At 44.4% G+C, this 21,156-nt stretch overlaps 1 protein-coding gene across 4 annotated transcripts in view; it reads right to left on the bottom strand.

Annotated features, from left to right (window-relative positions):
• Nucleotides 1–11,008, bottom strand: part of PAWR (pro-apoptotic WT1 regulator) — a 166,313-nt gene extending 155,305 nt beyond the window's left edge. Inside the window, exon 1 of one of the 4 annotated variants that reach the window (XM_068110213.2) lies at nucleotides 10,250–11,008. In XM_068110213.2, coding sequence (XP_067966314.2) covers nucleotides 10,250–10,720 — 471 coding nt within the window. In that variant the 5' untranslated portion in view covers nucleotides 10,721–11,008. The remainder of the gene's footprint in view (nucleotides 1–10,249) is intronic. The other 3 variants (XM_068110214.2, XM_068110215.2, XM_068110216.2) reach the window with 3 other exon arrangements.
• Nucleotides 11,009–21,156: the final 10,148 nt, after the last annotated feature.

Here is a 21,156-nt window from a genome sequence, read left to right as displayed (position 1 = left end):
TATTAGACAAACACCATATTTTGCTTCACTTCGCCAAATTTACTCAGTTGCTCGGGTTTCCTGTGCTGCGCCAGAAAGCATAAATGAAGCTTTTTGTTACCTCTGCCACCGAAGGTGTTTGGAGGTTATGTTTTCACCCCTGTCTGGGGATGTCTACCTGTTGGTTGTTTGTTATTTGCAAAATCTAAGATTTTTCAAGTATATTAGTCGGTTGCGTTTGTGGTTCTGTCTGTCTGTCCGTCTGTTTGTCTGTCTGTCTGTCTGTTTGTCTGTCTGTCTGTCTGTTTGTCTGTCTGTCTGTCTGTCTGTTTGTCTGTCTGTCTGTCTGTTTGTTACTTGCAAAATCGAAGATTTTTCAAGTATATTGGTCGATTCCGTTTGTGGTTCTGTTTGTCTGTCTGTTTGTCTGTTTGTCACCGGCCTACAGGTCACAATTCTAAACCGATCGTCACGAAACTTCACCAAGTTGTCTAGGTCGTCCCAATTGAGAAGCCTATTGATTTTGAGGTCAAAGGTCAAAGGTCATGTGGACGTCAAATTTCTAAAATCGCCATTTTAAATCCGATTGACTTGAAAATTGAATAGCATTTGTATATCAAGTCACTAAATTGGGAAACTAACTATTTTTGAGGTCAAAGGTCAACTTAAGGTCAAATTTTAAAAAATCATCAATTTCCATCTAAAAAGCCATCAATTCTCAACCGATTGACTTGAAAATTGAACAGCATTTGCATATCGAATTACTAAATTGGGAAACATACTATTTTTAGGTCCAAAGGTCAACTCAAGGTCAACCTTCCAAAATCATCACTTTTCATCTGAAAAATCATCACTTTTCCTCCTGTTGACCTGAGCTTTGATCAAGATTGTAAATTTTGATCTTCATGAAATGGACAATTTGCTGTATCAATGGAAAACTTTTGGGTTTGGGGGGGGCGGATTTTGCAAGTATCGTGCTACGCATGACGTCTTCTTGTTTGTTTGCTTGTCACCGGCCTACAGGTCACAATTTTCAACCGATCTTCACGAAACTTCACCAAATAGTAGAGTTGGTCAAAAGCAAGAAGTCTATTGTTTTTGGGGTCAAAAGGTCAAAAGGTCAACATAGGCCAAAGGTCACAATCTTTGCTAAGTTTCTAAAATCCTCAATTTTCATCCAATTGACCTCAAATTTGAAGAGGACTTGCATATCTGGTCACTGAATTCAACCACGAAGTATTTTTGAGGTCAACATAGGTCAAAAGGTCAACATAAGCCAAATTTCTAAAATCCTCAATTTTCATCCAATTGACTTGGAATTTGAAGAGGACTTGCATATCTGGTCACTGAATTCAACCACCAATTATTTTTGAGGTCAACATAGGCCAAAAGGTCAACATAGGACAAAATTCTAAAATCCTCATTTTTCATCAAATTGACTTGAAATTTGAAGAGGACTTGCATATCTGGTCACTGAATTCAACCACCAAGTATTTTTGAGGTCAACATCAGCCAAAAGGTCAACATAGGCCAAGTTTCAAAAATCCTCAATTTTCATCCAATTGACTTGAAATTTGAAGAGGACTTGCATATCTGATCACTGAATTCAACCAAGAAGTATTTTTGAGGTCAATATAGGCCAAAAGGTCAACATAGGCCAAAATTCTAAAATCCTCAATTTTCATCCAATTGAATTGAAATTTGAAGAGGACTTGCATATCTGGTCACTGAATTCAACCACAAAGTATTTTTGAGGTCAACATAGGCCAAAAGGTCAACTTAGGCCAAAATTCTAAAATCCTCAATTTTCATCCAATTGACTTGAAATTTGAAGAGGACTTGCATATCTGGTCACTGAATTCAACCACCAAGTATTTTTGAGGTCAACATAGACAAATAGGTCAACATAGGCCAAGTTTCAAAAATCCTCAATTTTCATCTGATTGAATTGAAAATTGAACAGCATTTGCACATTAAGTCACTAAATAGGGAAACTAACTATTTTTGAGGTCAAAAGGTCAAAAGTCAACTCAAGGTCAACCTTCCAAAATCATCATTTTTCATCTGAAAAATCGTCACTTTTCTTCCTATTGACCTGAGCTTTGATCAAGATTGTCAATTTTAATCTTGATGAAATGGACAATTTGCTGTATGAATGGAATTTTTTTCTTGGGGGGGAGGGGCGATTTTGCAAGTATCATGCTCCGCATGACGTCTTCTTGTTTGTTTGTCCGTGACCAAGATATCTCAAAAAGTTGTAGATGGATTCGGACTAAATTTGGCAGAGAGGTAGTGTATGTGACAAGGACGAAATGATTAGATTTTGGTGTAGATCCGGATTCGGATCCGGCTACTAGAATTTTTAAGTGTTTCTTCACCATTGGGAGATTGGGCCAAAAACGATACATAGCACGACATGTCAAAAAGTTGTGGATGGATTTGGACGAAACTTGGTGGACAGGTTGGGTGTCTGATAAGGACAAACAGATTCGATTTTGATGAAGATCTGAATATGGATTCGGATGTGAGAATTATTTAATTGTTAAGTGATTCTTCACCATTGAGAGATCCGGTGAAAAGCGATATATAACATGATACTTAAAAAAAGTTATGGACGAGTTACGACTAAACTTAGTGGACGAGTTGGTTAGATGACAAGAACAAGCCGATTAGATTTTGGTTGACGTCCGAATGTAGATCCGGCCTATTAGTGGGATACAAAACATAGGCTGTTCAGCCTGGTGGAGATATGCACTCTACCGAGGCCGTGCTAGTTGTTGTTGCTGTTGTTGTTGCTGTTGCTGTTTGGGCCTGTAGGCTAAATGCCAATGTGACGTTTCAATGACAACATGTCATGGGTCCAACAAGAGAAAACTTCCATGTTGAAAGTCTCCTCTGTGACCCTTGCAGGAGTCTACTCTCCTATGATCATGAATGTTGTGACTCCTCTAGAATTGAACACCAACTATATTCACCGAATCATCCATTATTACACTCGCATGCCGATCAATTTTCACCATGAAACATGACATCATGTGCGTAAAAACGGTAAATGTGCGACACAAAGGCACACTCTTTCAATGAGTCAAGCAGGGGTAGATTAAAGTGCATAATGTTTTGGGTTGACAAAACTTTTTATCATAGTCGAGCATTCTTTTGTAAAATGAAATGGTGAAAAGAAAAGAAAACAATCTCTTTGGGCACGAAATAAATTATATGAGCGATTGCTTCTCGTGCCGGAAAACTTTCAAAGTATGTATTAATGGCTTTAATTACAGCATTTGCAATTAAGAAGGCCCAATCTCATGGAAATAAGTATCTTGGGATGAAAGAATAGCTATAGACACACACTGAAAGAGGCAGTTACAGCCAAATATTGAATATAAATAAATACAAAACATAACTAGAACGGGCACTCGGTAGAGCGCATACCTTCGCCGCAGCTACTGTTCTGTACTTGGCATGGGAGTGTAGGGAACAGAACAGTGAACAGTTTGGTGCTGATTTCATGCAAATCGGATAAGAATTGACCGAGTTATGACAAAAAACGCACATTTTGCAAGGTCGTGACCCCCCTGACCTTTGACCCCCAACCGCTAACAAGGGTAATGTCTTCACTGGGTCATGTCGTATATCACAAGATCGGGCATTGAATTCTGAACATTTTGGCATTAGTTGCATGCCAATTGGATAAAAATTGACCGCGCTATGGTAAAAATACGATTTTGACCTTTTCGTGACCTTGACCTTGACCTTTGACCCGATTGCTCCCAAAATCTAATCAAATGTGTCCCGTATAATAACCAATCATCCCACCAAATTTCATGCAATTCGGTTGAATACTTTTTGAGTTATGCGAATAACATACACACACACACACACACAGACATACAAATAAATACACAGCGATCAAAACATAACCTTCCGCTTTTGCGAAGGTAAATATTCATGTTTTGCATGTGGAAAGGCCTAATATAAACAACATGTGAATGTCTCCTGAAATGTTTGATTTCCTTTAAGAAAAAGTGAAGCCTTGCCTCCAGAAATGTGATGCACGTTTGAGAGATTCAATTCCACCTGCGCCACGGCTCGAATTAACATTTGCGTTTTTGGCAGATTCTCTACTCCGCTCGAAACCGAAGGATGTGACAGAAGAGAAATTTAACCCAAACTATCTTAGAAACAACTAGCATACAGAAAAAAATTAACTGGCAGAGTTTATGTCCACACTATGTTTCTATCAGTTATCATTGTCATTATCCATTTTCCAGTCATGAATAGTCTAGACAAAGCTTAACACGAACCCTCATCGGTTACGTGATTCATACAAGATTGCCAGCTTTTGTTAGAGAGTACCTACCTAAAGGTGAGGTGACATAATGGTCTGCTCTGATCTGATCTACATAATTGTCTGGTCTGCTCTGATCTGATCTACGTAATTATCTGGTCTGCTCTGATCTGATCTACGTAATTGTCTGGTCTGCTCTGATCTGATCTACGTAATTGTCTGGTCTGCTCTGATCTGATCTACGTAATTGTCTGGTCTGCTCTGATCTGATCTACGTAATTGTCTGGTGTGCTCTGATTTGATCTACTTAATTGTCTGGTCTGCTCTGATCTGATCTACGTAATTGTCTGGTCTGCTATGATCTGATCTACGTAATTGTCTGGTCTGCTCAGATCTGATCTACATAATTGTCTTGTCTGCTCCGATCTGATCTACGTAATTGTCTGGTCTGCTCTGATCTTATCTACATAATTGTCTTGTCTGCTCCGATCTGATCTACGTAATTGTCTTGTCTGCTCCGATCTGATCTACGTAATTGTCTGGTCTGCTCTGATCTTATCTACGTAATTGTCTGGTCTGCTCTGATTTGATCTATGTAATTGTCTGCTCTGATCTGATCTACGTAATTGTCTGGTCTGCTCTGATCTGATCTACGTAATTGTCTGGTCTGCTCTGATCTGATCTACATAAATGTCTGGTCTGCTCTAATCTGATCGATGTAATTGTCTGGTCTGCTCTGATCTGATCTGGGTAATTGTGTATTCTGCTCTTATCTGATCTACGTAATTGTCTGGTCTGCTCTGATCTGATCTACATAATTGTCTGGTCTGGTCTGCTCTGATCTACGTAATTTTCTGGTCTGATCTGATCTACGTAATTGTCTCGTCTGCTCTGATCTGATCGACGTAATTGTCTGGTCTGCTCTGAGTCTGGGAGGTCAGTGGTTCGAACCTCGTCAAAGTCACACAAAAAAACTTAAGAAATGGTATGTGCTGCTTCCTTGATATAAGGCTCAGCATTTTAAAATTATAGAGCATGGATCCAGGAAACTCGGGTAGAGTTTGAAACAATAAAGGCCTTACCTTGTGTAGCTTTTCATTGTTTCTTCAGCTATAATGCAGCTCTCTTAAGCTAGAGGAGCACAGAAGGAGTTAATCTATCTGAGGATCCCAGCTATCTGAGGTAATCCCAGCTATCTGAGGTATTATAATTAATTGAGTGAGAGCTGATTGGTTATTCTCTCCAAGTACGGGTGAGAGACGTGGATGGGTCTTGTTTTTCATCTCTAGGCTGACTGATGTTGACATTGCACGTGGTACATGCTTGGGAGCTTCAATGGTAAACATTTCTGTCTATGCTGTCGTTGATGATTCACCAATAAGCAATGAATCTGCTTCGGCGGCTGAAGGGGGTGTGCAACATTGTAATTCACATACAGTCGTGGCCAAAAATATTGGCACCTTTGCACTTTTTTCAAATAACTCAAATTGTCAAAGTATCAATGTTGAATTTGTTTTGAACCATTCCTGGGTGCTTTTTGAAGTGTGTTTGGGGTCATTGTCCTGCTGCAAGACCCATGACCTTCGACGGAGACCCAGCTTTCCGACACTGGGTTGAACATTGTGTTCCAAAATGCCTTGGTAATCTCCTGATTTCATGATGCCATGTACACATACAAGGCACCCAGTGTTAGAGACAGCACAGCAACCCCAAAACATCACTGAACCTCCTCCATGTTTGACTGTAGGGAAGGTGTTCTTTTTTTTGATGGCTTAAATTTGTTTTCTGTAAACATAGAGATGATGTGCTTTACCAAAAAGCTCTAATTTGGTCTCATCTGTCCACATGACATTCTCCCAGAAGGATTTTGGCTTGTACAGGTGTGTTTTCGCAAACTCCAATCGGGTTTTCTGATGTCTCTCTCTCAGCAGTGAGGTCCTCCAGGGTCTCCTACCATAGAACCCCCCTTTAATTTAGTTGGCGACGGATGGTGCGAGTTGAAACTGTCATACCTTGTGTCTGAAGGTCAGCTTGAATCTGTTTGGCAATTGATCAAGGTGCTTTCGCCACCATTCAAACAATCCTTCGCTGCAATCTTCGATCAAGTTTTCTCTTGCGGCCACCTCCAGGGAGGTTGGCAACAGTGCCACGGGCCGTATACTTCATGATACCATTGCGTACGATGAACACAGGAACATCAAGGTCTCTCGAGATGGATTTGTAGCCTTGAGATTGTCCATGCTTGGCTCCAATCTTGTGTCTGACCTCCTCAGACAATTATTTGGTTTTCTTTCTTTTCTCCATGCTCATTGCCATACACACAGTGACACAAAACAGCAGAATGACTCCTTTTCTCCATTCAAACTGGTTGAATGAATGATTTTTATATTGCAGGCACCTGCAACTCACCATAGGTGAGTTTAATTCCAAAGTAAAGGTGAATCACATACTTGAAATCTAATTATTTCTAACAACTTCTAAAAGGAGTCAATAATATTGTCCAGGCCATTTTAGGATTTCTGTGTGGAATAAGCTAAGATTTAGTAATTTTTCAGCTTTTTTGTTTTGTTCCACTGAAAACCAAATATATTCATATGTGGATAACAAAATATATTTTTTATTTCAACAATTGTCTGGAAGAAATGGTGCATTATTTGAAAAAAGTGCAAGGGTGCCAATATTTTTGACCACGACTGTGTATATATATACATATATATATAATTTCAAAACACACCCGGTCACAAGTCACCTGGGCCACTCTGTCACACATCCTCCTTCTTTCTGTCCCACACACTCCAAGCCGAGCAAGAAATGCAGAAAAGGAATTGCCAATATACCCTCTACAGCCCACCTCAAATGTCTGACAAGAAACTCGCCAACCCTTCTCCGGCACTCTGCCTCCAGCTCACTGTACTCTCCTCTCTTCCTCTCGTGCACCTCCTCCATGTTCTCTTCCCAAGGTACAGACAATTCCCCTAGGATGACCTGTCTCATTGCACCTGACCAGATGACAATGTCAGGCCGCAACCTTGTCACACAGATCTCCTCTGGGAATATCAATTGTGGCTTTAGGTCTGCCACCACCTGCCAATCACAAGCATCTGACAGCCCACTTGCTTTCCAACTCCTCATCTTTCCACCTCTTACCACATGGCCCTCTTTGACAAACGACACCTCTCCCCCATCGGTCTCCGTCTCCTTCTCATTTTCCTTCTCTTTCTTTCTTTCTTTCTCTTTCTCTTTCTCTCTCTCTTTCTCTCTCTCTCTCTCTCTCTCTCTCTCTCTCTCTCTCTCTCTCTCTCTCTCTCTCTCTCTCTCTCTCTCTCTCTCTCTCTCTCTCTCCCCACCTCTTGTTGCACCTCTTGTTGCACCATCTGCACTACCACCGCCAGCACCTGATCATGCCTCCACCTGTATTTTCCTGCTGCTAATGCTACTGAGCATGCACTCAGTGCATGCTGCACCGTTATATATATATATATATATATATATATATATATATATATATATGTATATATATATATATATATATATATATATATATATATATATATATATATAATATATCTTTTTTTTTTTTTCTTTTTTTTTTATTATGCACCATATAATGGTAATAACGTTACATTTCACCATTATATATATATATATATATATATATATATATATATATATATATATATATATATATATATATATATATATATATATATATATATATTATGGTGAATTGTAATGTTACAATCTATAAATGATAGCGAAATGATCACAGCTGTGCTGTAGACCGCATTCTGTGCCAAAATGAGCAATGCTGCAGTGCTTAGTAGGTATCACAGTGGAGGTCACCGTCGGTGGTGACATAGATTGGACACTCACATTGGAGAACTGTCTTTTTGATTATATGTAGATGAGGGATTTTTGGCTTTGCTGCAGCTACCGTCTTTCACAGCATGAACGATGCAATATCAATCGCCTTGGCAAGAACATTGACGATTTATATGCCCATTTTCCGAGACTCAGATGTGGGAGTATATTAGGGAACGACCATTTTCCCCCAAATGATTCAAGTAAATGGATTTGTCTGTGTGGTTAACCGAATACAATGATCACATTTCATGTTGCTGCACCTCTCGATTGGATGTCCTCGTCAATGGTGCACACAGCGCGGACACTTCGCTATCCTCAATACCCTCACCCACCGTCCAGGTTGCACCGATTAATACGCATTCCCTTCTAAACTTTGGCGTCCTTTTGCTTCAACTTCACACTTGGAATTCCTGTGAACACGAGCAAATCGGCAGCACATCAGTTCCAGATGGCACTCTACATTTGGTGATACAGACCAACCCAGAGGAAATTCTTAATTTCCAGACGATGACTAACACTCGGTCAATCGCTCCCCATCCCTACGGTGAGATAATTAAAAGTGCCAGGTCCCTGCCTGCCCGGCGAGACAAAGGCAGCCGGTGTTGCCAGGAATGCAAAGCACGTCACATCAGGTGACCGTCACGACCCCATGAGCTGCGGAGAGACGCGAGATTGCCAAGAACATGACTGCTTTTCACTTTAGCCTCACACGACTTTAGAATTGGTAAGAATGCTCGGTTTCTCGAGGGTGTCCTACTCGCTAGATCAAAGGGCATGTGAGAATTCCAGGCTCTTCATAGAATCGTGGACTTGCGATTTTGCAAAAAGAATAACACACCATATAAAGTTCCGCTGACCATCACCTTGGTTTTTTGTATTGTGTTCCAGAAAATCGACATATTTCCCTCTTCTTTCCCGGGGTTTAACCTAACTCGACTGGATGATTTTGAGCTTTCCCGGTCTGATCTCGGATGTCTCGGATCTGATTATCTCAAAAAATTGATAATTATTCAGCATGTCTTAGACAACGTGCTGAAACACTCAATAAATTACAGGCCCAAATAATTTACACCATCAATGTCCTAATGCATGTAACCCTTATTCACATGTGGTTGGTGTGCATAAACATGTGCAAAAATTTCAGTTTTTGTAGACACGTGACACCCGTCATGTGACACCTGACCGATAAGTCCGATATTAACGTATGTGATATCAAAATGTGCGCAAGGCCCTAGAGAAAGAAAGCCAGGAGATGATAATTCGAAATCACAGGCGGTTGCGAAAAAAAATGCGAAAAATGTCGAGGTTACGTCCCAAAGCCCTCTCCCTTCCACACATCTCCCTGCTCTCAAATGTTGTGTTTGTGTGCTTCCCCTTCTCTCCCCATCTTGTTTTCCGCTCCCTCTTTTTATATATTTTGTTTGTCTGGTCGATTTGTTTGTGAAGTAAATGTTAGCTCTTTCACGAGCCTCGATTCAGTATACAAAAAAAAAAAAAAAAAAGTGCAGTTAGGATTAGCGTTAGGGTTAGGGTTAGGTTTAAGTTTAGGGTTAGGGTTTGTGTTCGGGTTTACGTTAACCTGAGCTTTGATCAGCGGTGATTTCTAACCACCAGTAGTAGAGTTGTTAGGGGTGTTAGGGTTAGGGTTAGGGTTTGGGTTAGGGTTAACCTGAGCTTTGATCAGCGGTGATTTCTAACCACCGGCAGTGGAGTGGTGACATGTCCATGATCGGTTCTGACTCACGGAAACGTTTATGACCTGTGAGCACCCCCATGAGAGTGTGTTCCTACTCCCCTACTTTCACCACGGCCTCACTAATCATTTCGCTATGAATAATAAGCACTTTATTACAAACCTGTTCTGCAAGAACCTCTTAGCATCATAAGCAGGGAGGGTGACGTTAATAGTTTACAGGTGATGATGCAAGGAGGGCGTTGTGACGTAAGGGCCATACAAAGTTGAACAAACCCATAAAAGACAGGAAACCTTTTTCGCTCGTGCTCTGTCAACACTGTAATGTTGAAAAGCGAAAAACATGAGCTCAAAGGCTTTGCCACAAATTGGGAAAACAAGGAACAGTGGACAGAATGCGTAAATAACTATGAACAAACACGCACCTCCTGCGCCGAGAGGTTCACGACACCTGTGGAGCGGCGCTTCTCTCGCATCTTCCTCTTCTCCATCTTACCCTTGGCTTTGCGAGCGCTCGCCCCCATGGTCTTCCTCTCCCGACTGACGGGGGACGGACTAGAGGTCTGTGGACTGGTTGAGGCTCCGGTCGTGCAAACCCGCGGCTCCACATCCCGAGAAGAGCCGGATGTAGGTCCCTGTGCTCTGGTCTCGTCCTCCCAACCGGTCGTTTTGTCCATGATTTTCCGTTCACCCTGTCGGCCCGTCGCGCCCCGGTTCGTTGACCCGCGATCTCCGGTGGTCACGCTCGTCTCCACGCTGCCGTCTGTGCCATTACGTGCCGGGTGACCCGGGGCGCCCCCGGTGCCGACCCCAGACTCGTACAACGACTTGGCACGCATTTTCTCCCGCTTTGCTTTCCATTCCTCCAAGAACCCCGCGGCGCCGCCACTCGCCATAAGGTGTTGACCCGTTCGACCCACTCGCACAACATGCACAGTGTCAACCCTCAACAGGTTTGCGCAAATGAACCTACCCTGCACAAAATGTCAACCTGCCGGTACTTTTGAGTTGTTTCTTTCGCGAGAGAGACTTATCACGACGGGTCCTCACTCTGTGCGACGTCCCACGTGGAGGCGGAGAAACTTTGAAAACTTTTGTTTGCTTTTCTCAACTCCTCCTCCTCCTCCTCCTCCTCCTCCTCCTCATTCTCACCGTCCTGCCCTGCCTCCTTCTCCTTCTGCTCCTCCTGCTCCTCCTCTTCCACCTCCTTATTCTCTGCCCCCTCTTCCCCCCTCTTCCCCCCTCTTCCCCCACCTTATCCTCTTCCACCTTCTTATTCCCTGCCGCCTCTTCCCCCTTCTTCCCCCACCTTCTCCTCTTCCACCTTCTTATTCTCTTCCCCCTCTTACCCCACCTCCTCCAGCTTCTTCTCTTCCTCTTCCCCCTCCACTTCTTCCTCCTCTTCCCCCACCTCCTCTAGCTCCTCCTCCTCTCCCACCTCCACGTCCTCATCCTCTTCCTTCTACTCCTCCAACCTCTCCTCCCCTTCCACTTCTCCTGCCACCTCCTCCTCTTCCTCATCCTCCTCCTCCTTCAACTCCTCTTCCCCTTGCCCCTCCTCACCTCCTCCCCTCCAACTCCTCCTCTTCCCCACCGCATTCCCACCCCAAAGTTTAACCGCTTCGTTCATTCAACATTTGGCTCCTTTACTGGGAATTTGTAATGACTGTGATTTGAGAAAACGTATTTGGAACAAAAACATTAATATATATATATATATGCCTCTACATCCGTAATAGATTCCATTCTGCGAGTGATCGTAATCTCGTGTGCTGAGTGCGTCTCAGGAGGAGTGCGTCGTGTACTTACACAGATAAGTGTAAGTACACGAGGGTGACGGCAGCGGACGCCGCAGGTGATCCATGACGACGTGACGTCACTGCGTGCCGTTTGGCCCAGATTCCTGACGGCAGGAGTTGTGCACCTTGTACCTGATAAGGTAGAGCGATGACGTAATATGGTACAATAACTTTCTAAATTTAACCATCGGTGAGATCGCATTGAACTCGCAAATGTTTCCGTTTACGGGAAGTTTCACTCTCGGAATACCTAATTACGAAGCCCTAAGGTAAGGTAACTCAGGTAAGTATAATGATGGAAGCCTGGAACGAGTACACTACAAGCTCAGACGGTTTGTTGAGTGGTTCGAGATAGGAACTACACAACATCTACCATATAAAACACTAAAACACTGTGTGTGTGTGTGTGTGTGTGTGTGTGTGTGTGTGTGTGTGTGTGTGTGTGTGTGTGTGTGTGTGTGTGTGTGTGTGTGTGTGTGTGTGTGTGGAGGGGGGGTGTGGGGGGGGGGTGTGGGGGGGGTGTGTGTGTGGGGGGGGGTGTCCCTTCATAAGGCTAGGTTTTAAAGGCTTTGAGTAGTGCTTTAGGAGGGATTTGAGTGGGGAGGTTTAAGGGGAAATCTTTGAACACGACTGTCAACTGGTTAAAAGACCTAAAAGACTCTGAGGACCCAAAAGACCCTAAGGACCCAGAAGACCACAAGGACTCTGAAAACCCAAAATACCCCGAAGACCCAAAATACACCAAAGACCCAAAATACTGAAAAGACCCAATGAACCCCAAAGACCCAAAAGACCCCGATGATCCAAAAGACCCAAACAACCCCAAGGACCCAAATGACAGAGGACCCAAAAGAACCCAAGGACTCAGAAGACCCCCAATGACTCTGAAGATCCAAAATACCCCAAAAACCCAAAATACCGAAAAGACCCTGAAGACCCAATGGACCCCAAACACCCAAAACACCCCCAAAGACCCAAAACACCCTGAAGACTGTTAAAGAGCCAAAAGACCATGAAAACCCAAAATACCCAAAATACCCTGAGGACCCCAAAGACCCAAAAGACTGAAAAGACCCTGAAGACCAAATGGACTCCAAAGACCCAAAATATCCCAAAGATACAATGGACCCCAAACACCCAAAATACCCCCAAAGACCCTTAAATACCTTGAAGACCCAAAACACCCTGAAGACCCAAAATACCCCCAAAGACCCTTAAAGACCATGAATACCCCAAGGACCCAAATGACCCAGAGGACTTAAAAGACCAACAAGTCCCTGAAAACCCAAAATACCCCAAAGACACCAATACCCTTAAAGATCCAAAAGACCACAAAAACCCAAAAGACCCTGAAGACCCAAAATTCCCCCAAAGACCCATAAAGACCCCAAATACCCAAAATACCCTGAGACCCAAAATATCTAAAAGACCCCAAATACCCAAAAGACCCCAAAGACCCAAAAGACACCGAAATGATCAAATATGCCTATCTCTCTGAAACGGCGTGTCTGAGACAACACGGAGCATGCCGAGTCACGCTAGTAGTAGTACCGGTAAGTAGAATCACAGATTTTCACAAAGGAATGAAAATGCTATATCTCCCCCAAACCCCAAACGCCCCCCAAACCAGTGACACCTGCAAAATTAAAAGAACACACCAGATCAATGTTTACCTGTGTTCGCCCCTTAGAAGCTGTAGTAAGGTCAGTTTTGGTACAATACAATATTACATTAAAAACAAATGCTTGCAAGGTCAGAAATCATAATATCATGACCGATTTTGACCTTTGACCCCCTTCCCCCCACCCCCACCCGCGCCCACCCCCCGGATAGGCGAAAGAAGAAAACAAAAATAGTGTTTGTATACTTCAAACTGAAAACACACAAACATGACAAGTCACAACATTGCTTGCTGTCATATCGATTTGGACCTGTGACCCCTATGAAATCCCGAAAATGACTATTCCGACATGGCTCTTACGCACCGACATAGTGCAGGATGTTTGAAAGAATCAAATATACACCTTGGATGATACCAAGTTGGTATCAAGTCTCTTGGTATCAGAAGTGGGATATAATGGTGTCAGAAGTGGGATCTAATGGTATCAGAAGTGGGAAATAATGGTGTCAGAAGTGGGATATAATGGTGTCAGAAGTGGGATATAATGGTGTCAAAAGTGGGATATAATGGTGTCAAAAGTGGGATATAATGGCATCAGAAGCGAGATATAATGGTGTCAGAAGTGGGATATAATGGTGTCAGAAGTGGGATATAATGGTGTCAGAAGTGGGATATAATGGTGTCAAAAGTGGGATATAATAGTGTCAAAAGTGGGATATAATGGCATCAGAAGCGGGATATAATGGTGTCAGAAGTGGGATATAATGGTGTCAGAAGTGGGATATAATGGTGTCAGAAGTGGGATATAATGGTGTCAAAAGTGGGATATAATGGTGTCAAAAGTGGGATATAATGGTGTCAAAAGTGGGATATAATGGCATCAGAAGCGGGATATAATGGTGTCAGAAGTGGGATATAATGGTGTCAGAAGTGGGATATAATGGTACTACCAACTGTCATCTCTATCGGTTCAGATACGAAGGAGTGGCGGAGCACAGCAGTGGTGGAGTGGGGGGTGTTGCGGAGTGGTGCAGTTGCAGAGTGGTGGAGTGGGGGTGTTGCGGAGTGGTGCAGTTTCGCAGCTGCGGAGTGGCACATTGCGCAGCTGCAGGCTAGGGGAGTTATGGAGTGGTGCAGTTGCGGAGTGGTGCAGTTGTGGAGTGGTGCAGTGACAGAGTGGAGGAGTTGTGGAGGGGCGGAGTTGCAGAGTTGTGGAGTGGCACAGTGGATGAGTGGAGGAGTTGCAGAGTGGTGCAGTGGTGGAGTGGAGGAGTTGCTGAGTGGTGCAATGGCTGAGTGGTGGAGTTGTGGAGGGGCGGAGTTGTGGAGTGGCGCAGTGGATGAGTCGAGGAGTTGTGGAGGGGCGGAGTTGTGGAGTGGCGCAGTGGATGAGTGGAGGAGTTGCAGAGTGGTGCAGTGGTGGAGTGATGGAGTTGCGGAGTGGCGCAGTGGATGAGTGGAGGAGTTGTGGAGGGGCGGAGTTGTGGAGTGGTGCAGTGGATGAGTTGCGGAGTTGTGGAGTGGTGCAGTGGATGAGTTGTGGAGTGGTGCAGTGGTGGAGTGGAGGAGTTGCAGAGTGGTGCAGTGGATGAGTGGAGGAGTTGCAGAATGGTGCAGTGGATGAGTGGAGGAGTGGTGCAGTGGTGGAGTGGAGGAGTTGTGGAGTGGTGCAGTGGCGGAGTGGAGGAGTTGCTGAGTGGTGCATTGGCTGAGTGGCGGAGGTCTGGAGTGGCGGAGTTGTGGAGTGGTGCAGTGGCTGAGTGGCGGAGTTGTGAAGGTGCGGAGTTGCGGATTTGTGGAGTGGCGCAGTGGATGAGTGGAGGAGTTGCAGAGTGGTGCAGTGGTGGAGTGGAGGAGTTGCGGAGTGGTGGAGTTGCAGAGTGGAGTAGTGGCGAGGTGGTGCAGTGGCCAAGTGGGGGAGTTGTGGAGTGGAGGAGTTGCAGAGTAGAGGAGTTGTGGAGTTGCAGAGTGGTGGAGTTGCAGAGTGGAGGAGTTGTGGAGTGGTGGAGATGCAGAGTGGAGGAATTGCGGAGTGGTGGAGTTGCAGAGTGGAGGAGTGGCTAAGTGGTGCATTGGTGGAGTGGGGGAGTTGTGGAGTGGAGGAGTTGCACAGTTGCAGAGGGGAGGATTGGAGGAGTGGCAGAGCGGAGGAGTTGACGAGTGGTGCAGTGGTGGAGGGCCAGAGTTGTGGAGTGGAGGAGTTGCGCAGTTGCGGAGGGGAAGAGTGGAGGAGTAGCAGAGTAGAGGAGTTGACGAGTGGTGCAGTGGTGGAGTGGCAGAGTTGTGGAGTGGAGGAGTTGCGCAGTTGTGGAGGGGAAGTTTGTAGGAGTGGCGGAGTGGTGGAGTTGAGGAGTGGTGCAGTGGTGGAGTGGCAGAGTTGTGGAGTGGAGGAGTTGTGCAGTCGCAGAAGGGAAGAGTGGAGGAGTGGAGGATTGGAGGAGTGGTGCAGTGGTGAAGTTGTGGAATGGAAGAGTGGCAGAGTGGTGCAGTGGCGGGGTTGTGCAGTGGCAGAGTGGGGTAGTTGTGGAGTGGAGGAGTTGTGCAGTTGTGGAGGGGAAGAGTGGAGGAGTGGTGCATTGGTGGAGTGGCAGAGTTGTGGAGTGAAAGAGTGGCGGAGTGGTGCAATCGCAGAGTGGGGGAGTTGTGGAGTGGAGGAGTTATGCAGATGTGGATGGGCAGAGTGGAGGAGCTGCGGAGTGGTGCAGTGGAGGAGTGGCAGAGTTGTGCAGTGGCAGAGTGGGGGAGTTGTGGAGTGGCGCAGTGGAGGAGTTGCAGAGGGGCACAGTGGAGGAGCTGTGGAGTGGTGCAGTGGCAGAGTGGGGGAGTTGTGGAGTGAAGGAGTTGCGCAGTTGTGAAGGGGCAGCATAGAAGCGCTGCAGAGTGCTGCAGTGGAGGAGTGGCGGAGTGGTGCAGTGGCAGAGTGGGGGAGTTGTGGAGTTGTGGAGTGGAGGAGTGGTGGAGTGATGGAGTGGCGTAGTTGCAAAGTTGTGTAGTGGAGAAGTGGCGGAGTGGTGGAGTGACAAAGTTTCAGAATGGTGGAGTTGCAGAATGGTGGAGTTGGGAGTGCGGAGTTGCAGAGTGGTGGAGTTGGGAGTGCGGAGTTGCGGTATGTCAGAGTTGCAGAGTGGGGAAGTTCCGCGACAAAGTGATACCATACCTTGCTTGTAATATTGAGCTCTTCTTGCATTCTGGTTACCTGCTGTGTGACAACAGTGTTATTGTACCTCCCAAAGGTCGGAACAAGATGTGTTTTGAACTGCATGGATCGCATCCAGTTATTGTGACCATGAAGTCAATTGCCAGGACCCATGGTTGGTATACATGAAGATCTAGAGAGCTACGTTCGTCGTTGTTCCGTGTGGCAGGCTACCGCCCGAAACTCACCTGAGGCACCTCTTCACACGTGGTCCTGGCCTTGTATTGACCATGGTCTCGACTTCACGTAGATTATGCTGGAACATCCTTAGGGAAGATGTTTTTGGTTGTAATCGATGCTCATTCAAAGTGGATCAAATGTTTAGCCTTATCATCCTGTACCGACGAATCACGGTTGAGGGTCTACGTGGCATGTTTGCCACTCGTGGTTTACCTGATTGTGTAGTTGGTGACAATGGTTCATCTTTCACAATTGCTGTGTTTCAGGATTTCTTGAAACAGAATGGTATCAAGAACTGTCGCAGTGCAGTGAGTGCACCCTTTAACCTGCTATGAATCGTCAAGCTGAGACAGCTGTTCAGGTGATCAAGAGTGGTCTCGAAAAGGTGAATGGGGCTCTTCCCTGAAGACCAGGTTGTCGCGTGTGCTATTTACATATAGGACATATCCATACACAAGCACTGGACGCGCACCCGGAAATGATGTTTGACCAAATGCTAAAGACACGTTTAGCCCTGATCCATCCTCATGGTTCGTCCAGAGCTACTGATCACAGGTTTAAACAGAAGTGGTACCATGACAGGACCTCATTTGCACATGTCACAAATGTGATTGATCCGGTTTTTGTGCTGAATCCGAGCCGAGGACCCAAATGGCTCATTACCTCCGCCACCAAAAGTGGATGGAGGATATGTTTTCACCCGTCTGTCTGTGAACAAGATATCTCAAAAAGTTGTAGATGGATTCGGACGAAATTTGGCAGAGAGGTAGTGTATGTGACAAGGACGAAATGATTAGATTGATTGGTGATTCGGATCCGGCTACTAGAATTTTAAAAGTAATTCTTCACCATTGGGAGATGGGGCCAAAAACTATACATAGCAGGATATCTCAAAAAGTTGTGGACGGATTTGGACGAAACTTGGTGGACCGGTTGGGTGTATGACAAAGACGATTCGATTCGATTTTGGTGAAGATCTGAATATGGATTCGGATATGAGAATTATTTAATTTCTTAAGTGATTCTTCACCATTGGGAGATGGGGCCAAAAACGATACATAGCAGGATATCTCAAAAAGTTATGGACGGATTTGGACAAAATTTGGCGGAGATGTTTGGTATGTGATAAGGAAGAATGGATTCAATTTTGGTGAAGATCCGAATCCGCATCCGGATCAGAACATTTTAAAAGTGATTCTTCACCATTGAGTAAAGGGCTAAAACTGATTCATAGCAGGATATCTCAAAAAGTTATCGACTGATTTGGAGGAAACCTGGTGGACAGATTGGGTGTGTGACAAGACCGAATCGATTAGATTTTGGTGAAGATCTGAATATGGATTCCGATGTGAGAATTATTTAATTTTGAAGTGATTCTCCACCATTGAGAGATCGGGCTAAAAGTGATATATATAACATTATATTTTTAAAAGGTTTGGATGAGTTATGACTAATCTTGGTGGATGAGTTGTTTAGGTGACAATAACAAGCCGATTAGATTTTGGGTCAGGTCCGAATCCAGATCCGGCCGATTAGTGGGATTCAAAACATGAACTGTTCTTCTTGGCGGAGGTTTGCGCTCCACCGAGTACCGTTCTAGTTGATCATGTTATTGATTGAACTGACAACTCTATTTGTTGCAGAACTGTCCAATGGACATACAGTACGTAAGCATATTGACCAGCTCCGCTTAAGATAAATGTGGGCCTAATAAGGAATAGCACAGAGAGAATTGGTGGATGATGAGGGTGAGATGGCAGGCTTATGAATTAGTTTTTCTGTTTCTACATTTATACATGAGCAATTTGGGGAACTTCCAATAGCTGAGAGTATCTGTCATGGAGGTGAGAAAGGGCTTACTGAGGAGATCCAAGATGAGTAGAGGAAGTGAAGAAACAGCCTGAAAAATTAAGGGATCATAATGCTCCAGGGCCGCATAATGACAATGTGTATCCAAGAGTATTGAGGGAGGTGGCGGAGCAGATAATCATAATGTTATAGGTTATGTTTAACATCTCGTTGGAATCAGGACAGGTACCGGAGGATTGGAGATTAGCAAATATAACATCGTTATTTAATAAAGAATTTGGAGAAGAATTAGAGAACAATAAACCTGTTTGTTTGAATTTAGGTGTGGGAAGAAGTTGGAGACGTTAATTAGGGACCAGATGAGGGACCATTTAAACATGCATTCTGAGTATTGCTCTGCAATACATGTCCCCTACCGGCAGTCTGTCGTCCGGAAAACTGTTGGGGAAATTACCAAGGGTTATTTACTCACGGGTTCTGAATCGTTTCCAATCGCTAATTACCTCAGGACGGGCTCACCTGTGATTCGCACTCGGGTCTTCGATTTATACACCTTGCAGACAGGTCAGCAGAAGCACGAGAAAATAAGTTGTTGATAAAGAACCTTTCGAGTCGCTAAATATCAGTAATTTATTATATTTACCGGTTCACGATCAATGATCGATGTGTATATATATGTTGCTCGGCTTGGCTCCGCCCCTCCCGAAAGCGCACGCTGTGTCGCGTTGTGGACGTTCGCGAGACGAGGCTCAGGGTGCGCGGTGCGACTTGAGGAGAACTCTAGAATAAACAAGAGATGTCCATTTTTAAAATATTTTCGTTTAATTAACGATATCTGCCAAACCACGTGCCCTATCACAAATTCCAAAAGGGCATTTTAGTAGATTGACATGCTGAACAGATCTGTGAAGTTTCCCCTCTATTGGATCAAAAATGAGGGAGGGCTCGGTTTTAAAGGTTGATGCTTAAAAACGTCATAACTCTGAAACCATGTGATGCATGACGTCATGCTCGCTGACTTTTCTGTTCGTCATGTGTATGCGATTCTGCCTGCAAAGGTTGGCCTCGATCTGTTCAGCCGTTGCAGAGAAAAAGGGGTTTTCGTGTTTTCACTATAAACAATATGGCGGCCGAACCACATGACCTGTTTCGTCATAATTACCATTACAATATTCTACAGAATGCGTCCCCCCTACGGTGAAAATTTGATCTCAATCGGTCCTATTATTGCAGGGAAATTGGTTTTTAAAGGAAATTAAAACTTAAAATGGCACTGAGTTAAGGATCATCAGAATTATCAGAATTACCAAAATTCAAAGTGCCATAACTTTGTCAAAAATGATCTAAACGTCTTGAAGTTCGAACTTGATCTGTAACTTATCATGAGGAAACCATGTGCCAAGTTTGAAATCATTAACGTTAAGCGTTTAGAAAAAAAGTCCGGAAAACTGTTCTTTGCGTGATGGACTGACGGACTGACGGACTGACGGACTGACGGACTGACGGACTGACGGACTGACGGACTGACAGACGGACAGACGGAGGGACGGCGTGCAAACCTATAGTCCCCTCCGGTGGACACCGGGAGGGGACTAATAATTACAAACTAATTAAAGGTAGTCAGCATGGATTTTATAAAGGTAGATCATGTTTAACAAATCTTTTGGAGTTGTATGAATCAATTTTTGATTGGGTGGATGAGGGAATGGAAGTGGACATAGCATTTTTCGACTTTCAGAAGGCATGTGATGAGGTACCACAGAGGAGGTTATTAGTTAAGGTGAGGGCTTGTGGCGTGGCTGCTCAGGTAGCTAATTGGATTGCAAACTGGCTTAGTGATAGGAAGGAAAGGGTGGCTGTGAGTGGGAGGATGGAAGTAGTTGGGTACCTCAGGGGTCAGTACTAGGATCATTATTAGTCCCCAACCGGTGTACACCGGAGGGGACTATAGGTTTGCACGCCGTCCCTCCGTCAGTCAGTCCGTCGGTCTGTCAGTCTGTCAGTCCGTCAGTCCATCAGTCCGTCAGTCCATCACGCAAAGAACAGTTTTCCGGACTTTTTTTCTAAACGCTTAATGCTAATGATTTCAAACTTGGCACATGGTTTCCTCATGATAAGTTACAGGTCTAGTTCGAACCTCACGACGTTTCGATCATTTTTGACAAAGTTATGGCACTTTGAACTTTGGGAATTCTGATAATTCTGATGATCCTTAACTCAATGCCCTTTCAAGTTTTAATTTCCTTTAAAAACCAATTTCTCTGCAATAATTGGACCGATTGAGATAAAATTTTCACCATATGATGGACTCGGTCTGTAGAATATTTTAATGGTAATTATGACGGCACAGGTCACGTGGTTCGGTCGCCATATTGTTTTTCGTGAAAACACGAAAACCCCTTTTTCTCTGCAACGGCTGAACAGATCGAGGCCAAACTTTGCAGGCAGAATCGCATACCCATGACGAACAAAAAAGTCAGCGAGCGTGACGTCATGCGTCACATGGTTTCAGAGTTATGACGTTTTAAGCATGAACCTTTAAAACCGAGCTCCTCCCTCATTTTTGATCCAATTGAGGGGAAACTTCACAGATCCGTTCAGCACTAAAATGTCCTTTTGGAATTTGCGATAGGGCGCGTGGTTTGGCAGATATCGTTAATTAAATGAAAATTTTTTTTTTAATGGCTTTCTCTTCTTTATTCTCGAGTTCTCCTCAAGACACACTGC

This window comes from Myxine glutinosa, chromosome 3 (genome assembly GCF_964187855.1).
Source record: "Myxine glutinosa chromosome 3, kmMyxGlut1.1, whole genome shotgun sequence".
NCBI lineage: Eukaryota > Metazoa > Chordata > Myxini > Myxiniformes > Myxinidae > Myxine > Myxine glutinosa.
This window is presented reverse-complemented; position numbering and strand designations above follow the sequence as displayed.